The sequence below is a fragment of the Buceros rhinoceros genome, unplaced genomic scaffold, assembly GCF_000710305.1.
Source record: "Buceros rhinoceros silvestris isolate BGI_N320 unplaced genomic scaffold, ASM71030v1 scaffold37995, whole genome shotgun sequence".
NCBI lineage: Eukaryota > Metazoa > Chordata > Aves > Bucerotiformes > Bucerotidae > Buceros > Buceros rhinoceros.
The window spans coordinates 5,035-29,596 of record NW_010415274.1 but is presented as its reverse complement, the minus strand read 5'-3'; the positions used below and the strand labels follow the sequence as shown (position 1 = coordinate 29,596).

The 24,562-nt window shown below is 41.5% G+C and overlaps 1 protein-coding gene across 1 annotated transcript; it reads left to right on the top strand.

Moving 5' to 3' along the window:
* PXK (PX domain containing serine/threonine kinase) lies at positions 1 to 24,562 on the top strand. The gene is made up of 16 exons (XM_010137371.1): positions 1 to 45; positions 4,563 to 4,749; positions 6,710 to 6,787; positions 6,960 to 7,033; positions 7,854 to 7,928; positions 9,108 to 9,212; positions 9,372 to 9,473; positions 10,005 to 10,166; positions 11,503 to 11,620; positions 12,049 to 12,127; positions 14,303 to 14,351; positions 15,115 to 15,192; positions 15,606 to 15,692; positions 16,288 to 16,357; positions 17,319 to 17,378; positions 24,161 to 24,562. The coding sequence occupies exons 2-16, from the start codon at positions 4,611 to 4,613 to the stop codon at positions 24,367 to 24,369; spliced, it is 1,485 nt and encodes a 494-aa protein (XP_010135673.1). The 5' UTR covers positions 1 to 45; positions 4,563 to 4,610; the 3' UTR covers positions 24,370 to 24,562.

Genomic DNA, 24,562 nt, shown 5'->3' with positions numbered 1-24,562 from the left:
GTGAGACGATACAGTGACTTCGACTTGCTTAATAATAGCTTGCAGGTAACTCTCACCCTTGGTGTATAAATATAAAATGTCGTTTAGAAGGAAACATTTAAAATGGCTTGTGATATTTTGATATATTGCAGCGAAGAAAACATACAAATTTACACAGTTGTAAAGAGAAACTGTGACTTCAAATGTAACTTGAATGTATACTTTTTTCACTTTTGTGTTTTTGTCTTGTAAAATTTCAATTTCAGCATCAATAGGAGCAAGTTACATAGAAATGGAGGAAACTGGCAGATACTGAATCTTTCCCTTCAGTATTGTGACTTGTTCCGGTGTTATGTGTCATTATTTGTTTGTCCTTTGATTCGAAGAAAGCCAAGGCACATACCAACCTTATAAATCCAGCATTGAAGTGCTATGTGTCTCATTATTTATGTTCGTCTAAAAGCACTACCAGATGCTGCTTATCATGTGATGGTTTTCTGTGTCACTGGAAAGTCTTCCCTGGTTGAACACTGGACTTACTGTGTGTTTTCTTTTGCTTTTTAGGACAATTATTTCTTTTTAGTTTGTGTGGGAAAAAGCAGGGTGTATGAGTGTGTTTGGGAGAAGGAGGGAAACAGCAGAGACTGGCATCCTCAGGAGTGAACTGTGTAACTTGAGATTTCCAAAGTACGAAGCAAACAAGATAAAACCAGAATGCTTCTGTGGTTTGAGGGTAGATTTTTGTGACTTTGTCCTCTGTTAAATGTTGTGTGAATTTGAGAGCTCAGTACTGCTTCCACTTCTCCCCCTACCCCCTCATGCCTGCTTGATGAACCTCAGTGAGCAGACGCATGTCAGAGTGTTGAACTGTACACTCTGATAGTCTGCTGTAACTGATCCCCATGCTAGAAGGTGGATGGAGGGGCAAATTAACCATAATTCAATGGAAGGTGCATGGTTGCCTTGTGGAATTGTTTTATTGGCTATGCAGTAGCATGTAGCAACTCTTACCATGACCTTACCATGACTTACCATGACCTTGTGTGATGTGCTGAGTAAATGCAATACAGGGATGTATTCTGCTTTTGATAAATCCAAGATTTAAGATCAAATAAGTGCCCCTGGGAACACAAGGAAATGCAATGGTTCTAGTTGTGACGGTACATAGCTGTTATTGTCTTAACCATAGCCAAGTTTTGATAGAGATCACAGAGAAAGAATTTTGAGCGAGTTTTAAAAAGAAGAAGGAGTTCACTTTTGCAGCCACCTGTAACAAGTTCCTCTTAACAGTGGGGAATAGAATGTGTTAAGGCATGAAAAGCTTCGTTGACTTCTCATTTAACTTTCAAATGAGGCAGCTTTAGTGGAAAATGCAGTGGACCTTTAAGACTTAAAATTCAGAAATTACAGGTACTGAAAGGTTAGGCCTAGGTGGAAGGTCTGTAAAATGAAGGTAAATAGGTTATGTATGAAGCAGTGCAGAAAGAAAAGGCCTTTGTACTCGAGACAGAGGTGAATGATAAAAGTGGAGGATTCAGGAAATATTTGACAGCAACTTACTGGGTGAGACAAGGAGGAATTTGAAGCGAGAGAGAGATTTTGCAGATATAAGATACCAAGATCTGGGACAAAACCATCAGCTGCTTGTATGGCTAGAAACGATCAAACAATCATCAAGACATACTCTAACCTGGACAGGAGGATATGCAGAGCACGCTGAAGTTAACCAGCTGAGTTCTTTAGCACTTGGTGTTTTCCCGTGAAAACTTCTGCTCACCCCTGGACGTTCAAACTCCTGTTTCTACTTTCCACAGTCGGGAAAGGCAAAGCTGTATCTCCGCTTGGAGACAGCCTTTTCTGGCTAGTACGGAGAGCTGCCCTAAGAGGTGTGGTTCTTCGTTATGTGCCCAGCAGAAGGGCAGGAAGAGAGTTTAAGCCTTTATCAAAGATGCACAGCTATGCTTTTGACAAACACCACTGCTCCTCCAGTCTAGTTCTGTATGCCGGGGCTTGAGAGACAGCAGGCAGTAGCTGGTGAGAAGCATGTTAAAATTGCTCTTTTCCCCCACTGCTTTGTAGGTTTGTATAAATTGTGCTTTGTGATGCTGGGGCTGAAGTTTTCCAATCCGTTAAGACATGCAATGCTCCTCAGCTCTTCCCATCCAGAACTCTAGGCAACAATATTTCATCACAATATTTAGGTCCCATGACTTGTTTTATAAACTCTTATCGTGTATATATTGAAATTCAACCAACAAATAAAACTCCAAGCAAAACCAAACAATGCCCTGAAGTAATGAGCAGTAAAAAAATATCAAACACCGGTTTCCTTCCTTCAAGATGGAGATGTTGCTGGAAAAAATGCTGGAGCTTCTTTGGGTGTAAAGCCCCAAGTTCTTCCTGTTCTTGTGGCGTACTTGACCTCTCAGTAGGTTTGGGTGGTTGAATTTGAACACACTGCTGCAGATGAGTTGGAATGCAACTTTTCTGCTGTTAATCTGATGCTACCTATATAATAAGAGCAGGGATTGAGAATTTCAGAACTCGACTAGGGGTTGCAGTCCTACCCAGCACCTTGGAAAGAAATGAGAGGTGTGTATCTGTGACCCTGACCTGCGTCAGAATGTTTCAAGCCAGATTCCCTGAACTCTCAGCTGTGCCCTGGATTAGAAAAGCTCTTTCATCCAGTCCTGCATTTCTTCCTCTTCGCTTATTTGACAGAGACATGTGGAGATCATTGGCTGCTCTTCTGTTTTGTCAAGCGAACTACTCCTACAGTATTCGCAGCAAGGTATCTGGCTTTTGTGAAGCATTTTATTGCAGCTTTTGAACAGACATTCCTGAGCTGGCTGTGGTTTGAAGATAAGAATGTTAATTCCCAGGTTCTTCTGTGGCGAAGCCCATCCTGGCTCCAGCGCTGAGCTGGGGCCACTGAGAAGCACAGCTGGTGTTTGAAGGCATGCGAGGTCTCTGCAAGGTCAGGACCTCACTGAGGTGTTCTGTGGTAGACAGTGTCCTCTCTGTGCTGGGTGTTTTGGCAGGATGCTACAAAAACCTGTGGGTGAATGTTACTTTCTGCTAAAAAATAGCAGATGTGCGGTTTTAAAACAAACAACAGTAGTTTGAAAACACCTGAAGTACTTTTTTCTCTGATGGTAGCTAGCTGTCAGGTCAAGAAGGTAAAGGTGATCATGATGCGACATGCTTTTCAAGCGAGTAATACCAGAAGTGGATTGAGTTTTTGTTTAGAAACGTGTTTTTGAAGAGCGATCTGCCAAGTGAAAGCTTTGTATGCCTCTGGTCTTAAAACTAATTTTGTAAATTACGGGCTGTAAGTGGTATATTTTTGCTTTTTGGGTTTATTCCTGGGTACTTTGTTTTCCCCTTGGGTGTAAAAAAACATTAAAAAAATGCTCGGTGGATAAGTTGATTCTTATTAACGTCTTCTGTAATTCAGACATAGTTCTTTTTCTGCACGTGATTTGCAGTCAGAAACTGGAGATAGGAGAAGTGCTAAGGTTAGCAGAGCAACAACTCCTGTGTTCCAAAGGAGAAGGTAAAGAAGGAAAGGGATTGCTGCTTCTGCCCCAGTTTGTTGAAGTAATCCTTAATGTTTTCTACCAGTTAAAATGAAAGTTGTTCAAACAGCACAAGTTCCTGTCTTCTCCCTGGTGAACTGTTTGCTTTAGAAATGAGGTTATTGCATCTGGTGGAATTGATTCCTGCAATGCACAGTTCTTAAAGATAACTCCGTGGAGATTCAGCGTACCCAAGGCAGGTGCTTTGATCAGCAGGACCACGATGTGTTAACAACATGAAAAACTTATTCTGGTGATTCACATGGTGTAATTGAATATAAACACTTAAGACGATCTCTTTGATCTGATTTACATAAGGCTCAGAATTTCTGTACATTTTTTGTTGTCCTATTTTGCAGGATAAAATCTCTGATTTTATCAGAAGTTTTAGATCACTTATGCCAACATAAAACAACTCCTATACACTGGTAGATTGCGGCTATTTCTGGATTGAAAGATGTATAGCTGCTGAGAAACTGTACAGCAACAAATTCAGAAGAGCAAATGGAAAATTTGCACTGTATTTGAAATTACAGATTTAAAATACTGACAGTAAGGGCTTTAAATTACCTGTAAAGGCAGCAGAGCAAAGGAAAGTTACTAATTTGTGCTTCATGAAATAAGCAAGCAGAAATAAATGGTAAGGTGTGAGTTGTGTCTGTGCTGGTTTTGGCAGAGGTATGTTGTAGAAAGGATTTAGCTGAAAGTTGTAGCCATTTAGTATGTGAAAGTTTTGTGTAGTGATCTTAAAGGCATGACTCGCTAGCAAAAATTTATCTCCTTACGTTTCAGTGTGGTTTCACTTACAAATCTCTTCACAGGGGGATGGGAGCTGTTGTTTGCCTAGCTCACCCTGATAACAGTGCTTAGAAAAAAAACATAAAAGCTTGTATATACACAGTACAAAAAGAGTACTCAGCAGTTAGCTTGCTGCTGAGAGTCTTTTGCTTTCTGGGTTGCTAGTTTATATCCCTAGGATATAATACTTTTTCTTCTCTTTTTAAGATCTCAACTCTAAGTCTACCTCTTCCGCCAAAAAAATTGATTGGAAATATGGAGCGTGAATTCATAGCTGAAAGGCAGAAGGGACTCCAGGCCTATCTCGATGTAATTACTACCCATCACATACTGTCTAACTGTGAACTAGTAAAAAAATTCTTGGACCCAAACAGCTATTCTGTAAACTACACTGGTAAGTGAGGAACTGCGGCACAGGTTCACTTCAGTGTGTGTGTGCGTCTTCCAGCAGTGCTGGCAAGGGCTTGCACTGACTCGTGTGGGGCGGATGGGAGGAACAACCTTCAAAATTATCATACTGCGCATGTGGTTATTTATGGTAATGTTCCTCCAGCTCTGTGCATCAATTGTGCTGCGATTGTCAATCTAAATATTGCAATAATTTTGCAGAGAAGGGATGAGGGCCAAGATTTATATAAGCTGAACTTGGGTGAGGGGAGTTGGTGAGAGTGACATCTGTTTTTTCACAGTTCATGATAAATGGGGAGGGTTGGTGTTTGGAAATTATTTGTCTGCCAGAGTGTAAGGTGGAGCTGAGTTTGTCAGCTCTGTGCTCAGTTAAAAGAGCCGGTCTTCTGAACACTCACTCTTGTGTTCATCACGCTTCTGAGGTTTTTCAAATCAGCAGTAATGATTGTGGTCATCTTGCTTGGCTCCCGCTATCGTTTCGGGCTGTGAGACTTCCTAGAGCTAATTGCTTGAGCTAGGTTGAGTACTTTTTCAAGGCTTGAATAAATCACACACTCCCTCTCCTTAAATACTGGAAAATCACCGCATCCCTGAAAACAATACCCCAGTGGTCAGTTCTCACCATTATTACGTGTTTCTTCTTTGAATTTGTCTGGCTTCAGCTGTTGGAAGTTGTTAAATATTTGTCTTACAGACTGAAAAAAACCCTTCCTCTTAGTGATGGAACCCACTCCACAGATTTAGATCATGAGTAAAGTAACTCTTTGCAATATGCAAAGCTTGTTCTCGTGAAAACAGAGCCTACTGAAGCAGGAACTTACTGCTTCCTTTTTGCTTGCCTTTTTGTGCCTTCTTTATGTAACGTTCTTGTGTCTTTAGCTTCAAAGTGCAAAGAGCATTTCCCGGATGTTTATGATAAGCTGTGGAGAAGTTGTAAATTATTAGTAACTCTTTAAGGATGCAGTTTGTCTGGCTAATGCTGAGCAAGCGATTGAAATCCTTGAGGAGACACTGACTTCTGTGTTAATTTTGAGTGCTTTCATCAAGATCGTTTTTTTTCATCAAGTTGCTGGGAAGTTAGTAGCAATCAGGTCATTGGAGACACCATCAGTCTGTCATTTCTTAAATACCAGAGTAGTGAGCTGATACTTATTGCACTATTCTCTCTTTTTCCTAGCATATTTTTAGAGAGAGAAGATATAGTGCAGAATGATCAGTGCATCCTTACCTTTTTGCTGTGCTTCTACAGCAAGATAAGCCACGTTAGAATGAACTTGTTGTTGGCACGATTCCCTTTCTCCCCCAGCCGTCACCACTTCTCACTGAGATTTCCCCTCAAACCACTTCATGAATAAACCAGTTGTGTTGCCAGCTGTGGGAGAATTCAGGAACCAGAAGGGTGTCCTACCCCCACCCCCCTGAAATGTGTGTAGAATCATGATAGGTAGCAAAATACCTTTGCCTGAGCAAAATAGGGCAGAATAACACGTAGTGAAACAGAACCGAGTGGTTGACATGTAGTAATAGCATTGTAGACGCACGTTAAAGTGATGTAAAAGCACTTTTGCAGGTATAGCAGGAGCATTTCCTTTTTGAATGTGGTGTACACCTAGTGTAGGAAATCTTAGCTGCGAGCCTTGGGTTTAGACTTGGAAATGTAGATCTAGTACTGATAGAACGCAGACTGGTAAGCTAAGATTTCCAGTGGCAGTGCTTTCTCTGTGTTCTCTCTGGACTTGAGTTATCAGGTTAAAAATGCAAATGCCCTTTAGCTCTGTTTTTTATCTGGTTTCCTTTTAAAGTGATTTTGCTGACTTTCAGTCTGAATTCCTCCAGGCTTCCTTTTGGCATTGAACCTTACCTAATATGTGGATAATTACATTATATAGTCTCTTAAAAACATGCTTATCTTGTTTGTTTGTGTTTCTTCTCCCTTTTCTTTCCAGAAATTGCCTTACAGCATGTTTCGATGTTCTTCCGATTAGAGCCAAAGTGGGAAGTGGTAGAACCGTTAAAAGATATAGGTAGGAGGAACATGTATGCATGAAAACTTGTCTGATTTTTTTTTCCCCAACTATATGAGTCGTCCTAAGATTACAGTGCTGCCTTTGCTTACAGACCTTGTCCTGCCTGTAAGCTGTGTGAGGTAGTAGTGTTTAATTAAAGCTGCTGCTGACTTTTTTTTTTTTTTGGTAGGTTGGCGAATACGTAAGAAATACTTCTTAATGAAGATTAAGAATCAACCAAAGGAACGGCTCATGTTAAGCTGGGTATATATGCTTCATCTCATACTTGACTCTTTCTTAATGAACTTGGCTTATTTCATTTTCATTAGCTCCCATGCATGAGAGGTAGACTTAAGAGTTCAGGCTTTGAAAGAGCCTTGAAAGCCCTCAGGTGAATGCGTGGTGTGGGAACTTGAAGCAGCAAATCCAGTTTGCAAGTTTTCATGCCTGGTCATTTGTTTCTGTTCCTGCACCTCAGGGTTCTTTAATTGTGGTGATGTAGCTGTTGACTGCAGTGAAACTTTGCTCGCTGAAAATAACAAGCTGATAATTTTTAAAGTGGTGGGTTTTCTCTGGGATCTTCAGCTGTACTGTCAAACTAATAGTGAGACGTGCATGAACAACACAGTCCTTGACACCGGACTGTGTTGTTACCAAACACTTGCTGATGCTCCTGTGCTGAAATGTGCTGCTCTCTAAATTATGTGAGTGTAGCTGTTTGTGAGACTTCACTGGAGAGCGGATATTGCTAAAGCCTGCGGTAGGAGGGAAGTTTTTTTTGCTGGAGAGGAAGAATGTGGGAGTTTAAGCCTTATCAGTTCACAGTGCACACAGTCCCTCAGTTTGGGGTTGGCAGAGTTCATTCAGTGGTAGTAATGCACATCAGATATAGGAGAGGAAGGAGGCAATAATACTTATTTATGGTCAGATGCTTTGTACTGTAAAACCGTGGCCTTATCAGTCTCTTCAAGTTTCATTCTGTATGTGTAATTTCCTTGCTTGCTCTTCAAAATATACCTTCAAGCAGCTGTAATAATTTGTGAGAGCAGAACAGAGATTGCATTTTCTTCCTATTTATTTCCAGGCTGATCTTGGCCCTGATAAGTACTTGTCTGACAAAGACTTACAGTATGCTGTGAAACTTCTTTCTTCCTGTTCTGTGAGTATTACTTGAAGACTTTTAACCTGTGCCAGCACAAAAGTGCTTGTCAAGGACTGATCTTGCAAAAGCACATGTAGCCTGGTAGACATTGTTTGTAATTTCAGGGTTGCTTTCATTTGATGATGTGTGAGCCTTTTAATTACATTTCCCACACAGTGTGAGGTAACTTGTTCTCAGCACAAATAATATTCCTGCAGGATTATTACAGGAGATTCAGAGTTGTTGTTAATTGTATTTTTTTTCTTCTTGTGCACCGTGAGGTCACGAGGTTTTATTTCATCCCCTCAATGCTTTCAGGCTGTTAGGATAGTGCTGTCTAGGTGTAATTGCTAACCTGTGTCCTGGGGATATTCTCAGGCAGCAGTGGGTAAGGCAGCGGAACAACTGTCGATATCTTTTCAGTTCTTTGAATTTAAGGCAGATGTATCTTAGCAGAGGAGCATTGCAGACGGTACAGTTTAAGCTCCTGTGCAATGCCACATTATAAATCCAGTAGGCATCTCTGTGTGAAAAACAAGTATTTGACTCCAAGAGGAGTTTTCCTATAAGCGTGTAAGAGACTGGCTGAAAAGGAAGGTGTTTAAATGGATAAACCTCTGTGCAGTCTGGAACTTGGCAGATGCACACAAGAGAAGAGGCTGGAGAGCCCCAAACCAGACTGGAACTGATGTGTTAAAATAAGACATGAAAGGGGTCTTTTCCTAACTAACAATTTTAGTTAGTATGTCTGTTGCATATGTAATTTATTTCCAACTGTGCTGTCTAATTTGGTTTCACAAAGTTGCAGGAAATTGTTATAATAATTTCTGAAGGCAGAACTGTTACAACAGTTATTAATGCCCTGTTTCCTTATGTGCCATAGATGTATAAAACTGTGAATGAACTTATTAGCTTAGCATGACTTAAACCTGCAGAAAAGTGTAAGTACTAACGGGGCTGGATTCCCTGTTTGTCCAGAGTGACAGTGGATTTTTTTTTTTTTTTAATTTATGAGGAAATTGTCCTTGTGAAGTTTTCTGGTTAAGACTGAATAACTTGAGCAAATATCACTGACAGAATCCAATTTATTACTTTAAATATATAATTCAGGCAGACCTTTTCTAACTTGTGAATCGAACAAAAATGATTTACAGAATCTGTCATCTAAAACTTACCTACAGTTTCTTCTTTTGGTAGCATCCCTATATTTACAAAATCACTTTTGCCACTGCCAATGAATCTTCAGCGCTGGTTATTAGACCGTTCAATGAAAAAGGGACACTAAAGGACCTTATTTATAAGGTAATGGCTCCCATCCTGCCCCCGACTGAAATGGTAGAATGTTTGCTGGAATGGCTGTAGTGTGGCTTTCATAAAACTGTTTACCATCTGTTGCTACCAAACTAAGACAATTACTGGCTTTTCTGGGCATGATCCTTGATATGTGTGTTTCTTTCGAAGGCAAAGCCAAAAGACCCATACCTGAAGAAGTATTGCAATCCTAAAAAAATTCAAGGTCTCGAACTTCAGCAAATAAAAACATATGGAAGGCAAATATTAGAGGTATTTTTCTTTGTTCTATTTACCAGCCTTTATGATTTCTTTTTTTTTTGAGGCCAAATGGTTTAACTTGAAAAGGGAGGCAAACTTTTGAGCACACAAACTTTATTTCAGCAGCAGACTTCAAAGCTAAATGTAAATTAAGATTAGCTGCTGGTAATTTAATTTAGATATGTATGGGTGAGGCCATTTCTGCCCCCTTCCCCCGTCATTAATCAATTCAAAATTAATTGTCATAATTTTTTTAAACTTTCATTCAAACTATAATATTCAGTAGAATTGTGAATTTTAGTTTCCAGATCTTTTGGAGGTGTCTGTAAGCCTGCTTTGAGGATCAGCTTCAGATGTTTGTTTTGAGAGAACTGTTAGCAGTGAAATGGAGATGGTCAGCCAGAGATGATGTAGACAGAAGATCAAGCTGAGCAGCCGTTCCAAATAGGGGCCTCATTTATTATGTATCTACTTTAGTAGCACTTAAGATCCTGAGATCATCAAAGCATCTTGTGACAGTGCTTCTGTATTGGATTTTTTCAGGTATTAAAATTCTTGCATGAGAAAGGATTTCCTTATGGCCATCTTCACTCTGCCAATGTGGTATTGGATGGGGACACCTGCAAGTTACTGGATCTAGAAAATTCCTTGTTGGGACTTCCATCATTTTATCGATCATACTTTTCACAGTTTCGGAAAATTAATGTAAGATTCAGACAATTAATTCAGCTGACTCTTATACATCCCTTCACCCTCAACTTCTGTTTGTGGAGAACTGACTAGAATGATAAACCTCTCTCAACCCCCTTTCTTTACTCTAAGTTTTTCTCCATCAAATCCCTATTCTGCTTCCTCCAAATCACTGTCTGGCTGCACAGAAGTTTTGTTGCAGCACACTGGAGTGAGGCTGAAGCCACAGGTAAGCAGGTAGAAGAAAGCACAGCTGCATGTTCTCGTGGCAGCAGTGCTGGCGCAAATAGAGGCAAACTGCAGCTGTCTTAAGATCTCCTTCTACCCTGGTCTTGTATTTTGCAGGAATGTGCACACTGTCTACCATACTTTTTCACTTGTTTCTCTGTACGATGAGCACAGCTTATTCTTGGTCTTATCTGGGAGTGGTGATCAGCGTTGTCTTTGGTGGATGCTGTCAGAATTGATCAGGTGCTTGCAGACATCTAGCTATTAAAAGCTCTTTTTTATTTGTTTGAAGGGTGTCTCTTAACTGCAGGCTTGCAAAGCAAAATATTATCTTCCTACAAAAATATAAACCCAAATTTGCCCTGTTGTAGCAATACAGTTTTTTAGTCAGCATCTTGTCTTGCCTTTAAGTGCTCATTGTAACGCCTTCTGTACAGCTGCTTCCTGACCTTGCTAAACAAGTTCTACTGTGTTGTCAGAGAAATGATCAAAAGTTCATGGTTAGTCCAAATCTGTTAAGTCTGCCATTCATTCCTCAGTAAGAGAAGCCATTTCTGTTTAAATATGATTCAAAATCTCAGAAGCATGTTGTCTGGGAGCTTAGCACGTATGTACAGCTTGTACAAACTTGAGGAGTGAGTGAGACTTTCCGGGGTTGGTTTGGTGTGTGGTTTTGCTGTCTTTTCATCTACCTTCCTGTAAAGTGACAGCTGGTCATATCACAAACATCGTTCTTTGCTGTTTGTCTTAGCCAGGAAAGTGTGCCTGGTTGTGACTTGTGTCAGCGTATCAACCTCTAAACTGCTGTGTATGGAAAGAGTTTGCTACTTTACGTGTTTGCACAGAACATGACTGCAGCACTGTGCCAGTTATATCATCGTGTACAGAAAGACAGTAGCAGCAGTTGCTGCTTTAGCTAGGGATGCAAAGGTTTCATTTGAAGTAAAGTTGTGCAGGGAAATGGTTGTGGTTAGGAACCGTCATAATGGTTCCTCTTTTCTATCTTCAAATGCAAGACCACTCCTTTTCCTTAATGGGTTATCGCATGTTTGCAAACCACTTGTGAAAAACTGATTAGTTCTAGCAAGTTGTGGTTTTATTTATTTTTTTTATTCCTCCACAGACTTTAGAAGGTATCGATGTACATTGTTTTGGACACTTACTGTATGAAATGACATACGGAAGACCCCCAGATACGATTCCAGTAGACAGCTTCCCCCCGGCACCATCAATGTATATTGGTTAGTATACAACAGAGAAAAAGTCAGTCTCGGCTTCCTGGGGCCTCTTACCTTTCCCCCAAGCTAAAGTCTGTGTAATAGCAGCCCAAGATCTTCGCAGCCTGTGACAGGAAGGAATTAGTTAGTAATTTGTAAAAACAGAAAATGCGGTGTTCCTGAAATACAAGTAGCACGTAAATAAAACATTTTCTTTAACTGAGTGATAAAGCAGTGTGTAGTAAGTGATGAGATGCCTGGGTTCCCTCGTCTCATGTCTAACATTCTTGAAAAGTTTGTATGTGTAGTAGCATTATAATAAAAACCTCATGCCACACAGCTTCATCACTGCTGAGCTGATGCAGTACTTAAGGGAACATTACACCAGTGCCAGACGCTCTTTCTAAATCATTTGCTATCCTGCTGTGCAAAAATGTGTTCTTCTTTGATAGTGTCTGTGTTGGAATCCATTCTGACCTGTGAAGCTATGAAGAATGGCATGCCAACTGTCTCACGGCTCTTACAGATGCCGTAAGTCTTGTTTTACTTGTTTTATACTCACAGCAATGTTTTTAATTATACTGGGAGGAAGAACCTTTTTGCTCTTGTTCCATTTTAGAAGGATTTGCTCCTCATTCTGAGGGATGTATAGCATAGGCCAAATGAAGCTTTAAAAACGATAGGCTTTATAGAACCCATTCCTTTTGAATATGATCGATGCTCATTTGACGTTGCTTTGTCTCTTGGTGTGTTGGGGCTGTTAGGGATGCATTTTATTTCTCATGGTGCTATGGTTTAAATTGATCCAGCTACTGAAGTAGTGCAAGCATGATTAAGACTAAGGTCATGCATAGATTGTTTTGAAGCATTTAGAATAAGGAGTCTTTTTGCATGTCCCCTTCAGCCCTGCTTCGGTAGATTTTGCGAGCAGTTTATTAGGACTAGCAAAACAGATTTCTTGCTTTGCCTAGCAGTTACTGGGTCTGGGTATGAAATACTGTGTAGTAGTTCTGGCTGGTTTCTTGCAGGGCTGGCTCAGGGAGTTTCTGAAGCGTAGACAGAACAAATTTCCCTGCAGGCTGTCTTCCCCGTGATGCAGCGAAGTGGCAAGGGCAGGTGTGGGGCAAGACTAGGAGCAGAAAGGGAGCAATGTCAGCACATGGCTGAGCAGGAGATCATACCTGTTGGCAGTGCCACCCTGCCTGCAATTGGGAGACACCATCACCAGGGAAATTGTCTGCTGTCGCTGCTCTGTGACGCATCACCGTAGAACCACAGTTCCTTCTGGGGGGTTCTTCTATTTGTTCTTAATACGAGGTGCCAGAGTCACGACCGTATAAATATGGTTTGATCTCGCAGTACATTTAGAGCATGCTCCAAAATTCCCGTTTCCTGGTTGGGAAAAGCCATTGCAGGCTTGGTTCAGCCTTCAATTTCTTCTACTCCTCCTTTCCTCTTGCTCTTAAAGGAGGTAGGAGGTAGAGAGAAGAATGTAAGCAAGGGAGAAATACTAGAAGAAAACTCTGTGAATACAGGAATAGACAGGTCTTAAAAAGATGTTGAACAAACAATCCATGCCCAGCTGTATCTGATACGTGGGATATTATACTACATTCCCATCATACCAGTACTCTTCACAAGAGTGTTCTACATAAATGAGCAATGCAATTAATGTAATTTAAAACAATTAATGTAATTTAAATATTTATTAAGCTTTGTTATTTATTACAACCATATAATCCATGAGTTTACTCCATTTTGCAAGGATATGTAATCAGAAAGGGTCAGAAAAATGCCCTGTGAACAAGGGTGGGGTTTTTTAAGAGTCCTTTGAAATGTCTTTTATTTCTGTATTTTTTGTGAAACAATGTTCTTATAAAGATGATTCAAGACTTGAATTTGTTTTCTCTAGTATAGGCCTGTGATAATTTTCCATAGACACAAAAGATCCCTGAAATATTTATCTTGGAGCCGGGCTTGAGATCCCTTTCAGGGACAGTTTTCTAGTATGTTCTCCAGAACAAAGTATCTTGAAATGGACTAACCAGTTTATTTTCAGACTACCATTGCCCTCTAGTGTCTTTGTTTTGGATGGAGAAGGATTAATCATTTATGCCGTTGCTGCTGATATCGTAAAGGGGAGAGTGAAAGTGTTAGAATATTTGCTTTAGTTGTCTTTGCCAGAGTACAGACAAGAATGCAGATGTTTTCAAATGTTAAGTTCAGTCATTGAGCTTTCACATGGCTCTTGTTAATGTAAAACAGTAGTTGTGCTAAGAGAGTTTTCTTTAAAAAAGCAATGATTTTGTTAAGGTGAAATTTAAAATTAATTCCCTCGTACTCTTTTGTCATTAAAGAATCCATGTAGTTTTAAGGAAAAGGTGTTCTTTGGGGGAACCCTTCTCTGCCTTTGATAACTGTACCTGTTCTATCAGCTTTCAAAGTACTACACACAGTCTTGCTTACTCTGCTGTCAGCAGTGGCTACATTCTGAGGCTGGATGCCGCTAATTTTACAACAGTGCTTGGAAAATAAAAAGCAATACATTAAAACCTGTGGGGAGAAAGAAGAAACAGTGCCCTAGGGATGAGGACAGAGAAGGAAAAGGGGGAAGAGGGAGTTAAGTGAACAGTACCAGTAGTATTCTTGCTGTGGTTCAGCCTATCTCTTGGAAATAATTTTTTTTCTTTTTTCACCCACTTCCAGCTTATTCAGTGACGTCCTGCTGACAAACTCCGAGAAACCACAGTTTAAGGTAGAGTCGAACATTGAGTTGCTGGTGTTTGTGGAAGTGCCACGGTGTGGGTTTTAACTGACAGATAGGGTAGAGGAGAGCTGGCTTTATTTGGCTTTATGGCGATTGCTGTCAGTATTTGGATTTCTTTGCTGCACTGTACCCAAGAATGTTGCATCACCCCTTAGAAGGGGGCACGATGTGACCCATGAGTGTTCAAGTGCAGTTCCTGTCCCAGAGCTTATTTGCCTGACTAATGATGGTGCTCTGTCTGAGCAGAGGCTGCTAAGTCATGTGAGTCCCTTGCAGTGCGAGGAAATGAATGGCAAAGACCTGTGGAAACGGATTGTGCTAGGTGAGACCACCAACGCGTTGTTGCCAGCTCCAGCGATGCTGTAGTGGGGCTTTTGGGGAGCCATACCTCCTCCCCTTGGCGAGCTGCCCCGGAGCACTTCTGGAGGGCACGTACTGTGTGTCTTGTGTTCTCGGCCTCATGGCACTTTGGGGATGTGACTGGGGCATCAGAACAATAGGCTGTCCCTGCCATTAGTGTATCCCTTCCATTATTTGGTGTTTCTTTGTCCCTGCTGTTAGATCTGTAGCTAGGTTTGGTGTGGAAAACATACATCTAGAGCAGTCTTTTCTCCTTTAGTAAAGGAATAGTGTCAGAAATGGGGGCTTTGGATGAGCAACACGATCAGATAAATAGTGAGTTTTGAGGGGTGAAGTTGTGTTTTCCTTTATCACATTTTGTGCTATGATTTTTTCCCCTTTTCTGTCTTAGATTCCTACTAAGCTAAAAGAGGCATTGAAAACCTCCAAGGAATGCGTAGAAAAGCGTTTAACAGAAGAGCAGAAACTGGTAACGTCTGCATTTCTTTACTGTATTTCCTACAGACATTCCATTTTCTCCTATCGCTTTTACATGGAGAAAGTGAGTTTTTAGTCAAAAGTGGTTTTGAGTAATAAAGGCTTTTATCTGCAGATTTGCTTTCCTGTAAATGCAGTGTGAGGAATTGTAGAACAGTTGTTGACTGTATGACATTTTACTGGTTTAAGGATGCAGCCTCATAGGCAGTTACAGATCATTTTAACTGCGAGTGTGAGGCTCCATCCTCTATCAGCAACAGTAAAGATAAAAACGAGAAATGAGAAAGGAAAACGAAACTTGCAAAGTGACTGCAGGGTGTTTCCTTGTACGCGAAACATAGGCCTTGTATGAGAAGATTTAAAATCCTAACTTGGTCTTTTTCTGCTTTTCCCTTCATTTTGAAGATTCACCAGCACAGAAGGCTGACAAGAGCTCAATCTCATCACGGTTCTGAAGAAGAAAAAAAGAAAAGGAAGATCTTGGCACGAAAAGTAAGCAATCTTTAAACAGGTTTCTCCCACAGAGAAAGGGCTGTGTCTTTTTTGAATGTTTAGCATGCACAGCCACCAGTATGCTGCTCTGTTCTGCCTGGTGTTTTTCTGTACTACTTCCTCATAGTTTTCACTTCTGTAGCTAAGAGATAGACTTCCTGCGAAGTTTCAGTTAACAATGAACGGTAGCTGACTTGTGTATTGCTTTAACCTGAGATTGCTGTACGAAAACAGTCTTAATTAACACCATACACAGATGGCAACCTGTGCAGCTTCCTGCTGCCCAGTGAGGGTGTGGGAGCCTTCGTTAGGCTGCTCCTGCAGCAGGCTGTCTGTGTTTCTCTTCCGTTTTGGTGGGTCAGCTTTCTGCCTTTCCCTTGTGGTCAGAGGTTGCTTGCCCGGAGATGTGTGAGTGAAGAACAGCCTTGCTGCTGTTGTCATTGTGGCAGCATGAGTTGGGTGTGGGAGAAGCGACGCTGGACAGTGATAAACCTTGTGCAATACGGGATGGCTGTTACAAATCTGTCAGTTCACTCCTTATCTTGGAAAGCAATTACTCATTTCTGTATTTTGTTTCTTCTGCTCCATTTAAAAGAAGTCAAAACGCTCTGCCTATGAAAGTGGAGAAGAACACTCAGCAAAATACAGCAACTCAAATAACTCAGGTAACTACAGAGAGAAGAGCTTGCTTCTACACAGCTATGTCAGTGTTTTTGTGGTCGCTTCATTTTCTGACTTTAAAGATCCAGGGTCACCTTCAGTTTACACGTTAATACTGGACTACCAAAGCCTGACACCACTGGTTTGGGTATTTAATAGCAGATAAATTAAGGGCTTAAAATATTGCCAGTGTTAGATTTTCAGCTGCCTAATTTAAAGCAATTCTCTCTTTTGCTTTAAAGAAAATCCTCTCTTCTGTGACCCATTTCTCAAAAAAACAAACCAAAACAAACCCAGTTTGTTATTTGAGTGTAATAATAATCCATTATTTGGACCATTTAATAGTGCAGCCTTCAGGGAGAAACTCCGTGGTAATTTGTATTCCATAGTAAGGTGTTAAGATGAATGAGAAAATTGTCTCTTTAACTGCTGTTCAGTGCCAAATAAACCAACAGAGCCTTTGACGGGACTTCATTTAGTTGAACAGTTGGTACTACCCAGCAGTTTAACAGAGTTCACTTGCTTGGCTAAAACGTGTCCAAAAGCAGCCTCTTATGGAATAGTCAGATGTTAGTGTGGCTTGCAGAGTAAAGCAGCTGACCGAAAATCATCTCTTAGAAGGAGGAATGGGGTGCCATCCATGCAGTGGCACAGCTCTTAAGGAGAACAGAATTTGGATGCAGAAATCCAACAGAAAAGAAGAGTTTCCCATTGTGGAATACTGTTGAGTGCACTTCTTACATGTTCGGACCTCCTCTGGCACTGCGTGCTGCAAAGCCTCTCTGTTCAAATCGGGTCTGAGTGGCACTGTTCCTAGGAATGGGAATCTTTTCTTAAGATTTCAGTGGAAGCAGGCTTGGCTCTTCAGTCAATAAAGTTGGCCTGTTTCCAACGATCTGTCTTGTCTGACTGTTTTGAATTTTAATGTCACAACTTTAGTTACTAGACTCTTGTTTTATTTAGCAGGCTCAGGGGCGAGTTCCCCATTAACATCTCCGTCATCCCCCACACCACCCTCTACAGCAGGTAAGTTCAAGAGTCATTACAGGCTTTGTCTTTTTCCTTGTTTTTTATTCCCTCTCTGCGCCTCAGCTGGGGCTGTTACTCCTAAGGATGGTTGAGGGATGGTGATTTTCCAGGATGGTCCACAGAGGTCACGTTTATCTTGTGTCAGCCTGAGTGTGGGCATGGGCTCTCTTTTGAGAGCCATAGAGAACCTTTCAATACTGTTTCTTTTCGTTTAATAACCTTTCTTGATATATACACGATATGATTCACTCACAGAGTGTCTAAGTGCTTGCTTCGAAGTCTCTGTTACTCTAGCCCTACCAACATTGCTACTTTCCAGACATTTTCTGGGCCTCGTGTTGCAATATGCATTCATTCTGATGTCAATAGTCTGTTGACTCTGAAATACTACTTGTCGATCCCTTGTTTCTGTGTCTTGTCTCTTTATACCTGTACTGCTGCGATGCAGTTTCAGGAATTTAGGGTGTTACAAATTCAGTGGCTTAGGCTGTGTAAATCTCCCTAGTTCTGCCACAGCCCGTCACTAACACCAGCAGAACTGACAGAAACAAGTCGGAGGCTGATTTGGGTTATAAATAACATCGTTATTATTTTTGGCCAGTTCTGTTTTCCAATTTGCTGGGTAGCTGTGCACAGTTTTACTAAAGTTTAGGGTAAGTGGTGGGAAGTGAAGAATCTGCTAGAGTGGGCAATAGAAATGCTCCTGAAAGTTTGATTACAAGTCCGAATATTGAGCGAGGGTGGGTGTGTTTCAGTCCGAAAGGCCAGAAGAGCATCGGCAAACATGAACAGCAGAAGGAGTTGAAGGAACACATTTCTTGAAGGGAAGCAGTCCGTAGCATCGTCAGTTGTTGTGATAGCTCATGCCGTAGGATTTCTAGTCCCAGCTACTGTCCACTTGGCACAACTCATTAACTGCAGCAGCACAATCAGGTTTATTTGCTGTGGATGGTGTTTCAGAGGAAGCTGCAGTCTGTGTGATGTATTTCAAGATCAGTCATGCTGGAATTCACATTAATCATCTCTCCTTCAAGGTGAGGGTATGTTGAAGTGTATGTTTCATGAACAAACTACTCCCAGTTAGTCTAAACAGGATAATTACTGTTATTGTGTTGCACAATACAGTGCTGTTCTCTGGACATACTGTCTCTTAGCTGGAGGGTTTATTTCAAGTCCTGTATGCTTGAATAAGGAAGTAGCTGAAAATGCAGAAGAAAACCTTGTGCTTCCAAAATGGACAGATGTTTATAAAACATCTAGGGTTTTTTTCTGCAGTAAAACTACCTTTTACTTACATTTTAACTCGAACCCATGTGGAACTTGGCTCAAAGGTTTTTCAACTTTTGAGCATGTGATGCAGGTTTTTGTGTAGATGTGGCTCAAATGGCTAAAAATGGCTCAGGTTTGGGCTCAGAACTTGGCTCTGTTCAAACCACATTGTCACGGTGTGTTGGTCATCTTGGTGCCATGTGCTCATGACAACCTGTGGTGACCAGCCCCGTTTGACGTGGTGCACATGGCCCTACCCTACATTCAAACTGGAAAGTACTTTAGTATGCTGATGACTTTGATCCTTTTGATTGGGTGTAAAGGCAAGAGCTACTATTTCAGGAATGCTGTTGTGAGTAGAATTCGTAAAAGAAATTTCAGATGTTAGTTCTAAGAGAAAGCTAGCATGCTTGATCTTTTTTTTTTTTTTTTTTTTTTTTTTTTTTTTTTTTTTTTTTTTTACTGGCAATATTGTATTTTTAGCTATTCTAAGCAAGTATGTTATTACTGACCTGATCAAAGACTCACTGGCCCCATGGTAGTACTTCCTCTGTGACTAGTGATACATCTATAGCTTGTGTACCTCTCTCCCAGTTTCCTTGTACTAATTAAGGATATTTACCTCTAAACCAAAACTGCTTGTGCATTTGCTTGGGTACCAGTGTGGTGAGAGGACTCTTATAAGGAGGCTTTCAGTCTGTCTCTGTGGTTTGGTCGTGGTTGTATTTGAGTTATGGCATCTCAAAGCATCTTGCTGATACGATGCATGGCAAAATGAAGGCTGATGTGAAAAAGTGTACCTAGTGGAAGCTCCTGCCCTTCTCTGGCTTGTAACCAACCAGATCAATGAGGTATGTGGGTATGTGCAGACCCAGACACTGAGCAAAGGGGAGCGGGCTCCAGGCTGATGTGTCGTGGGAAAGGAGCCTCATTCAGGGGGGTTCTTGCAGGTTTAGAGGTGTTTTGTGTCTGAACAAAGACTTTGCTGCAGCAGAATGCTCAGTATAGTTAGTGCAAAACGTACTAAGGAATAAAATGGTCGTTGGCTTCAGCTTTCTTCGTAATGACAGCTGCAGGATTGAAGCATGTCCTGCTTTGAGGGGAAAGGTGTCTCCTAGAAACATAGGTTCTCATGGGTTTTTCTCATGGACTAGAATGTTTTGGGCTGCTTTGTTGCAGATACTTGACTAAATTACATCTTTGAAATACCTTGTTTAGATCATGGTGAGTGATTCTAGTAGAACTTTCTGTGTTTCTGACATTCTCCCTTGAACATTGGAGGAATTTTTTTTTTCTCTACTTGCACAATGTCTTTGTTTCCTTGAAAATATGGGGTTTCTTTTTGTGGTTATGAGGTGTGGCTAGAAGCAATTCAGAACACTGTGCATAGGTTATTAAAAACTTCAGGGCATCTTCTCTAAATACAATAAGCCCATAAAACACCAGTGAGCTCTTTTACAATAGAGAGAAGTTTGGGGGTTACTATTTTTGCTTCCCTGCGGGAGTGAAGTGAAAGACTTCTATTTCAGCGATCTTCTTCTGCGCCGGTTGTTCTGAATCCTTCAGTGTGACATATGTTTCACAGACACCCATATGGTGCGTCTTTTCTACCCCTCACCTTTCTGTAAGGCAATCTGAACGCTTTAGTAAGTGCTTTTCCCATGTGTCTCTGACCCATGCAGCGTAAGTGTAAATACAGGTGTTAACTCGACAGAAAATGTTCCTTGAACTGAATGGATTTCATCTTCTATGACTAATCTTCCTGCAGATCTCTTGCTAAATCTCTCTAAATGCACTTTAATCCTGTAAAGCTGTACAGCATGTGCAACTGAAAGCATGTGCGTCGTGTTGTTAATCGAGTATAATAATGCTTAGAGCATGGAAACTTGTGGTTCGTTATTCCGAATCACAGTGTTGTATAGGTAATATGAAATAGTCGATCTGCTGTCCTCATATTTGTCAGTGAATAATAACGTATTGATTTTTCTACTAACTTTTCAGCTAACAGTATCTGTTTTTCTTACTCTGACACGAGAACCGGATGATTAACTTGTGTCCTCTCTCTTTCTCTGCTGTCTTCAATAGAGCATGCATCATTTTGAACGTGAATTTTCGGAAAAGTAAGCTAATGCTGATTTATCTCTTTAAAGATGCTCTGTTTCTGTCTGGGAAAGCTGAATGCAAATCTTGAACTTGCGTAGTATTGGGAGGGAATAGCACAAAATGATCTGACCATCCTTATGGATTATTTTAATGAAATACAGCATCTTTAAAAACTCTATCACTGAAATGATTTTCTTTGTTTACACCCCATTCTCAGCCAAGTTTTTAATGCTCTTTGCACAATTACTGTCACTTTAAATTCATAATTAAGTTTTTGTTTCAATTCAGGCATCAAGTTTACAGCATCTGATTTACTTCCTATTCCTTTTAACACACTCTTTTAACAAAAATGTCCCTGTAAAAAACCCTTGGTAAGTTCTCGTTTGAGTGTTTTATTCTTACAACTGCATGACTGAGTAAAATGTGTGTTCGCAGGCACCTTCTTCCAACATACGTATTTGAAAGGTCTAGTGATAACCGAGCACTTGTCTCAAATGCTTTTTTCTAGTAAATACAGGAAATTATGTCACTGTTATGCAGAAAAATGTAATCTGTAGATGTATCCGCATACAAGTACTCTAGTGTGAACTAAGACTTCCTTTGCACCACTGGTAGAAAGGAAGGACAGCTCGATTTTGATCGGCTAACTGAAATGAATGGATTTGAAGACTGGCAGAGTCATGCTCGTAATCAGTGGGTTCAATATGTGATGCTCGTAGCTAGCCGGATCCCGCTGTAAAACCTGTGTGTATTTGTGTTTTAAGGCAGAGCCCAGGTGTAGGAGTATCGTTGTCTGTAATCATTGTCCCAAGAGTTTAATTGTATGAGGTTGTTGGCAGCTCAATTTCAGTAATAGTGATTCCTGAGGGATTTAACAATTTCCCAGGGAGGAAGGTGGCCTCTCCCCCTACTTCCCTGTCTTGTCTACCCCCATTATGAAATAACCAGACCAAAATATGAAGATGACACTCGCAATCTTGGCCTACTAGTACTTTGTGATCAAGAAGCACTTTGTGGCTCTGTCCGTTGTGTACCTTCTTTCACAGCGCATGTCACCGTTGTGTTTGTATTCCACACAGAGTCCTGGCTGCTGTTTCCATGGTCATTCCCTACTGCATCCTGTACAACTGCTTCTGTAGCCTCTCCAGCCTTACCTTGCAATTCCAGCCCAAAACCTCTCTGTTCTCTGCAGTTCTTGCATCTCTTTCAAGCCATTTTATTTATGATTAGCTGGTCGTGGCTCTTCCACAGCAGTTCATCTGATCAGCTTGGTGATAGTGTTGGTTCACCAGACCTAGTGTTCTGCTCTGACCAGTTTAACCACTCAAGTGGTTACTTGAACTGTTCTTGGACTTGTTCTTCCTTTGGCAAAGTGTCAAGTTTTGTTTCGCTGGCAGTCCATAAACACACGAGAAACAGAAGACTAACTTGGGGGATGGTTTTACAATACATCGAAAAATAAATTGATTTACACCTTTGGGTAGTGTAAAAAGCAGATTTGGATAAGTTAGATGGCCCCAAGGCATTAATATGCAATTTATTTCAGTTTGTGCTAACATTGTTTAATATCCTGATTACTTAAGAGAGCAGTTGATCCGCGTGCCACAGACGTGTTAAATTCTCCAGCTGAGATCTGGTATTTCTACTAGGACGTTCTCCTCTGGAAGGGAGGAGACTGAAGATGAGCCCAATATGTGCTTCCATGTTTTGTTGTCACAGAGGGTTTTCATGCCAATGAGAATTTTCCCTGAAGAGCTGGAAGTGCTACAGTGCCAGCATGTATTAATGTGCGCTGGCAAAATTGGGTGCTTTGTGTGAATACTCTGCGTTTGGAGCTTGCTCCCATATGGAAAAAATCTCACTTCAAAGACTGGTACAAATAGAAAACAAGGGAACTTTGAGTTATGACCCCCACCTAGTAAAACTGCTTGTTTTAATTACAGCAGTTACTTTTTTACTATTACTTGTTAGTCTGAGAGCAAGTGTAGCGGGGAACTGAGAGAGAAGTAGAGCCCGGAGAACGTCATCTGCTTTTTGTTTTCTCTAGCTGAGCTTTATCCTTCATCAAATGCCTCTTGAGTCTCTGTGGCCTAATGTCCTTTAACTGCTTGGCGTTTCCTTATTTCATAGAAAGCACTTCTTCTCCAGTAGCCATGGTCTCTTGGCTGGCCTTGTGTTGGTTGTTTTTTTTTTTTTTGTTGTTGTCCTTTAGTATCATAGTTCCTGACACTTACCAATATAGTCCTCTTCGTTAGAGCTACCAGAGGCAAGTGTTAAGACTATAGGTGCCATTTGTCTCTCTACCCTTTCTGTGGAATAACTCGTGACCTAGATGGAGTCAAAATTCACTGTGGAAGAGTTCTAAGATATTAATCATTATGCTTCTGCTCATTGCAGAATATAGGAGAAGACAGGCCCATCATTCCCCATATAGCTGGTGATGAGCTGCAAATGCCACCTTCATATGGATGTCTTGTGGAACAGCAAGCGGTCACTTCTGAAGCCCTTTGCTCTTACTCTTGCCTGGATCTTTGATTATACTTGTGTAGGAATCATGGTGCAGCACCAGAGTTGCACAAGATCAGCGTGTTTGGGAAGGCCGCTTGAGGCAAATAAGGATCTGAGTTGCCAGGAGGCACCTCCACATAGGCCCTCACAGGCTGCTGGGCTAGTTGTCAGAAGGCACCACTGTAGGCTCTGGTTTTAGGGAGTCAGGATGTGGGGGCATGGTGGGCAGCACGAGATGGATGTGACTGGGGTAGAAGGCAAGGGCTGGAGAGCAGAGGTGACTGGTGGGAACACGAGAGGCAGGCAAGCGGTGTGAGTGGCAGATGGTTGCGATTCATTCAGCCTGTGAAACAAGCATTTCCTACATGTTTGGACAAAGTCTGACAGCACCGTGGAAGCGTAAAACACTTCCAGAAAACTCTATCTGCAGTTAGTTCTTGAAAAATGGAGTATAAAGTCATCACAGACACTACAGTGATGTGTCCTTTGTGTCCTTTTTTAAAGTTAGTCGTGTAAATAAGAACAGGTAGCGAGATTTGTTTCCGGTTTCTGTTCCCGGCCCAAAGAGCAAACTGCTTCACTGGGGACTAACGGGAAGCTGGGAAGTCCTGTTAAGTGATCTCCATTTCCCTCAGAGCAAGGTCATGTTTGAGTCATGTTTTGCAACCTCCAGTACTGAGGCACTTCAGGCTTCATTTCAGAGGTGTCTCTGATGACAGGACTCCCCTGCAGATAGAGGGATTTCATCACTCTGGCATTTTTCATCCGTTCTGTTCTTCACACTGCACTGACATTCAGGGGATGACGTGACTAGTGCAGGACTGACCAAGTCCAGCTAAGCAGCTGCAGTCCTCTGCAGTACGCAGACATAATCAAACTACGTCTTCTCAACTCTACAGGAGCATTGTCGATACCCCCAGCACCACCACCACCGCCCCTGCCACCAGCAGCTCCTCCTCCTCCAAGTGCAGAGGTGCCAACCCAGCCCAGCCTGCAGCCTGATGCCGGTGCAAGCCGAGGAGCCTTACTCAGCTCCATTCAAAACTTTCAGAAAGGAACTCTGAAGAAAACACAGACGTGCGACTACAGTGCTCCCAGGATCAGCTGAGGCCACTGGTCACACCAGGATTGCATTCCCTCTCCCTCTCCTGTGCGGTGTAGCAACAAGACCCTCCTGGCCAGCGACTGACCCATATTGCGGCTAATCGCGCTGTAGCTCCGTCTACCCCGATTTCAGCTTCCCCCGAGCGGCAGCCCTGCCCTCTCTGAATTGCGCTGCCATGCTGTAATAAGTACTCCAT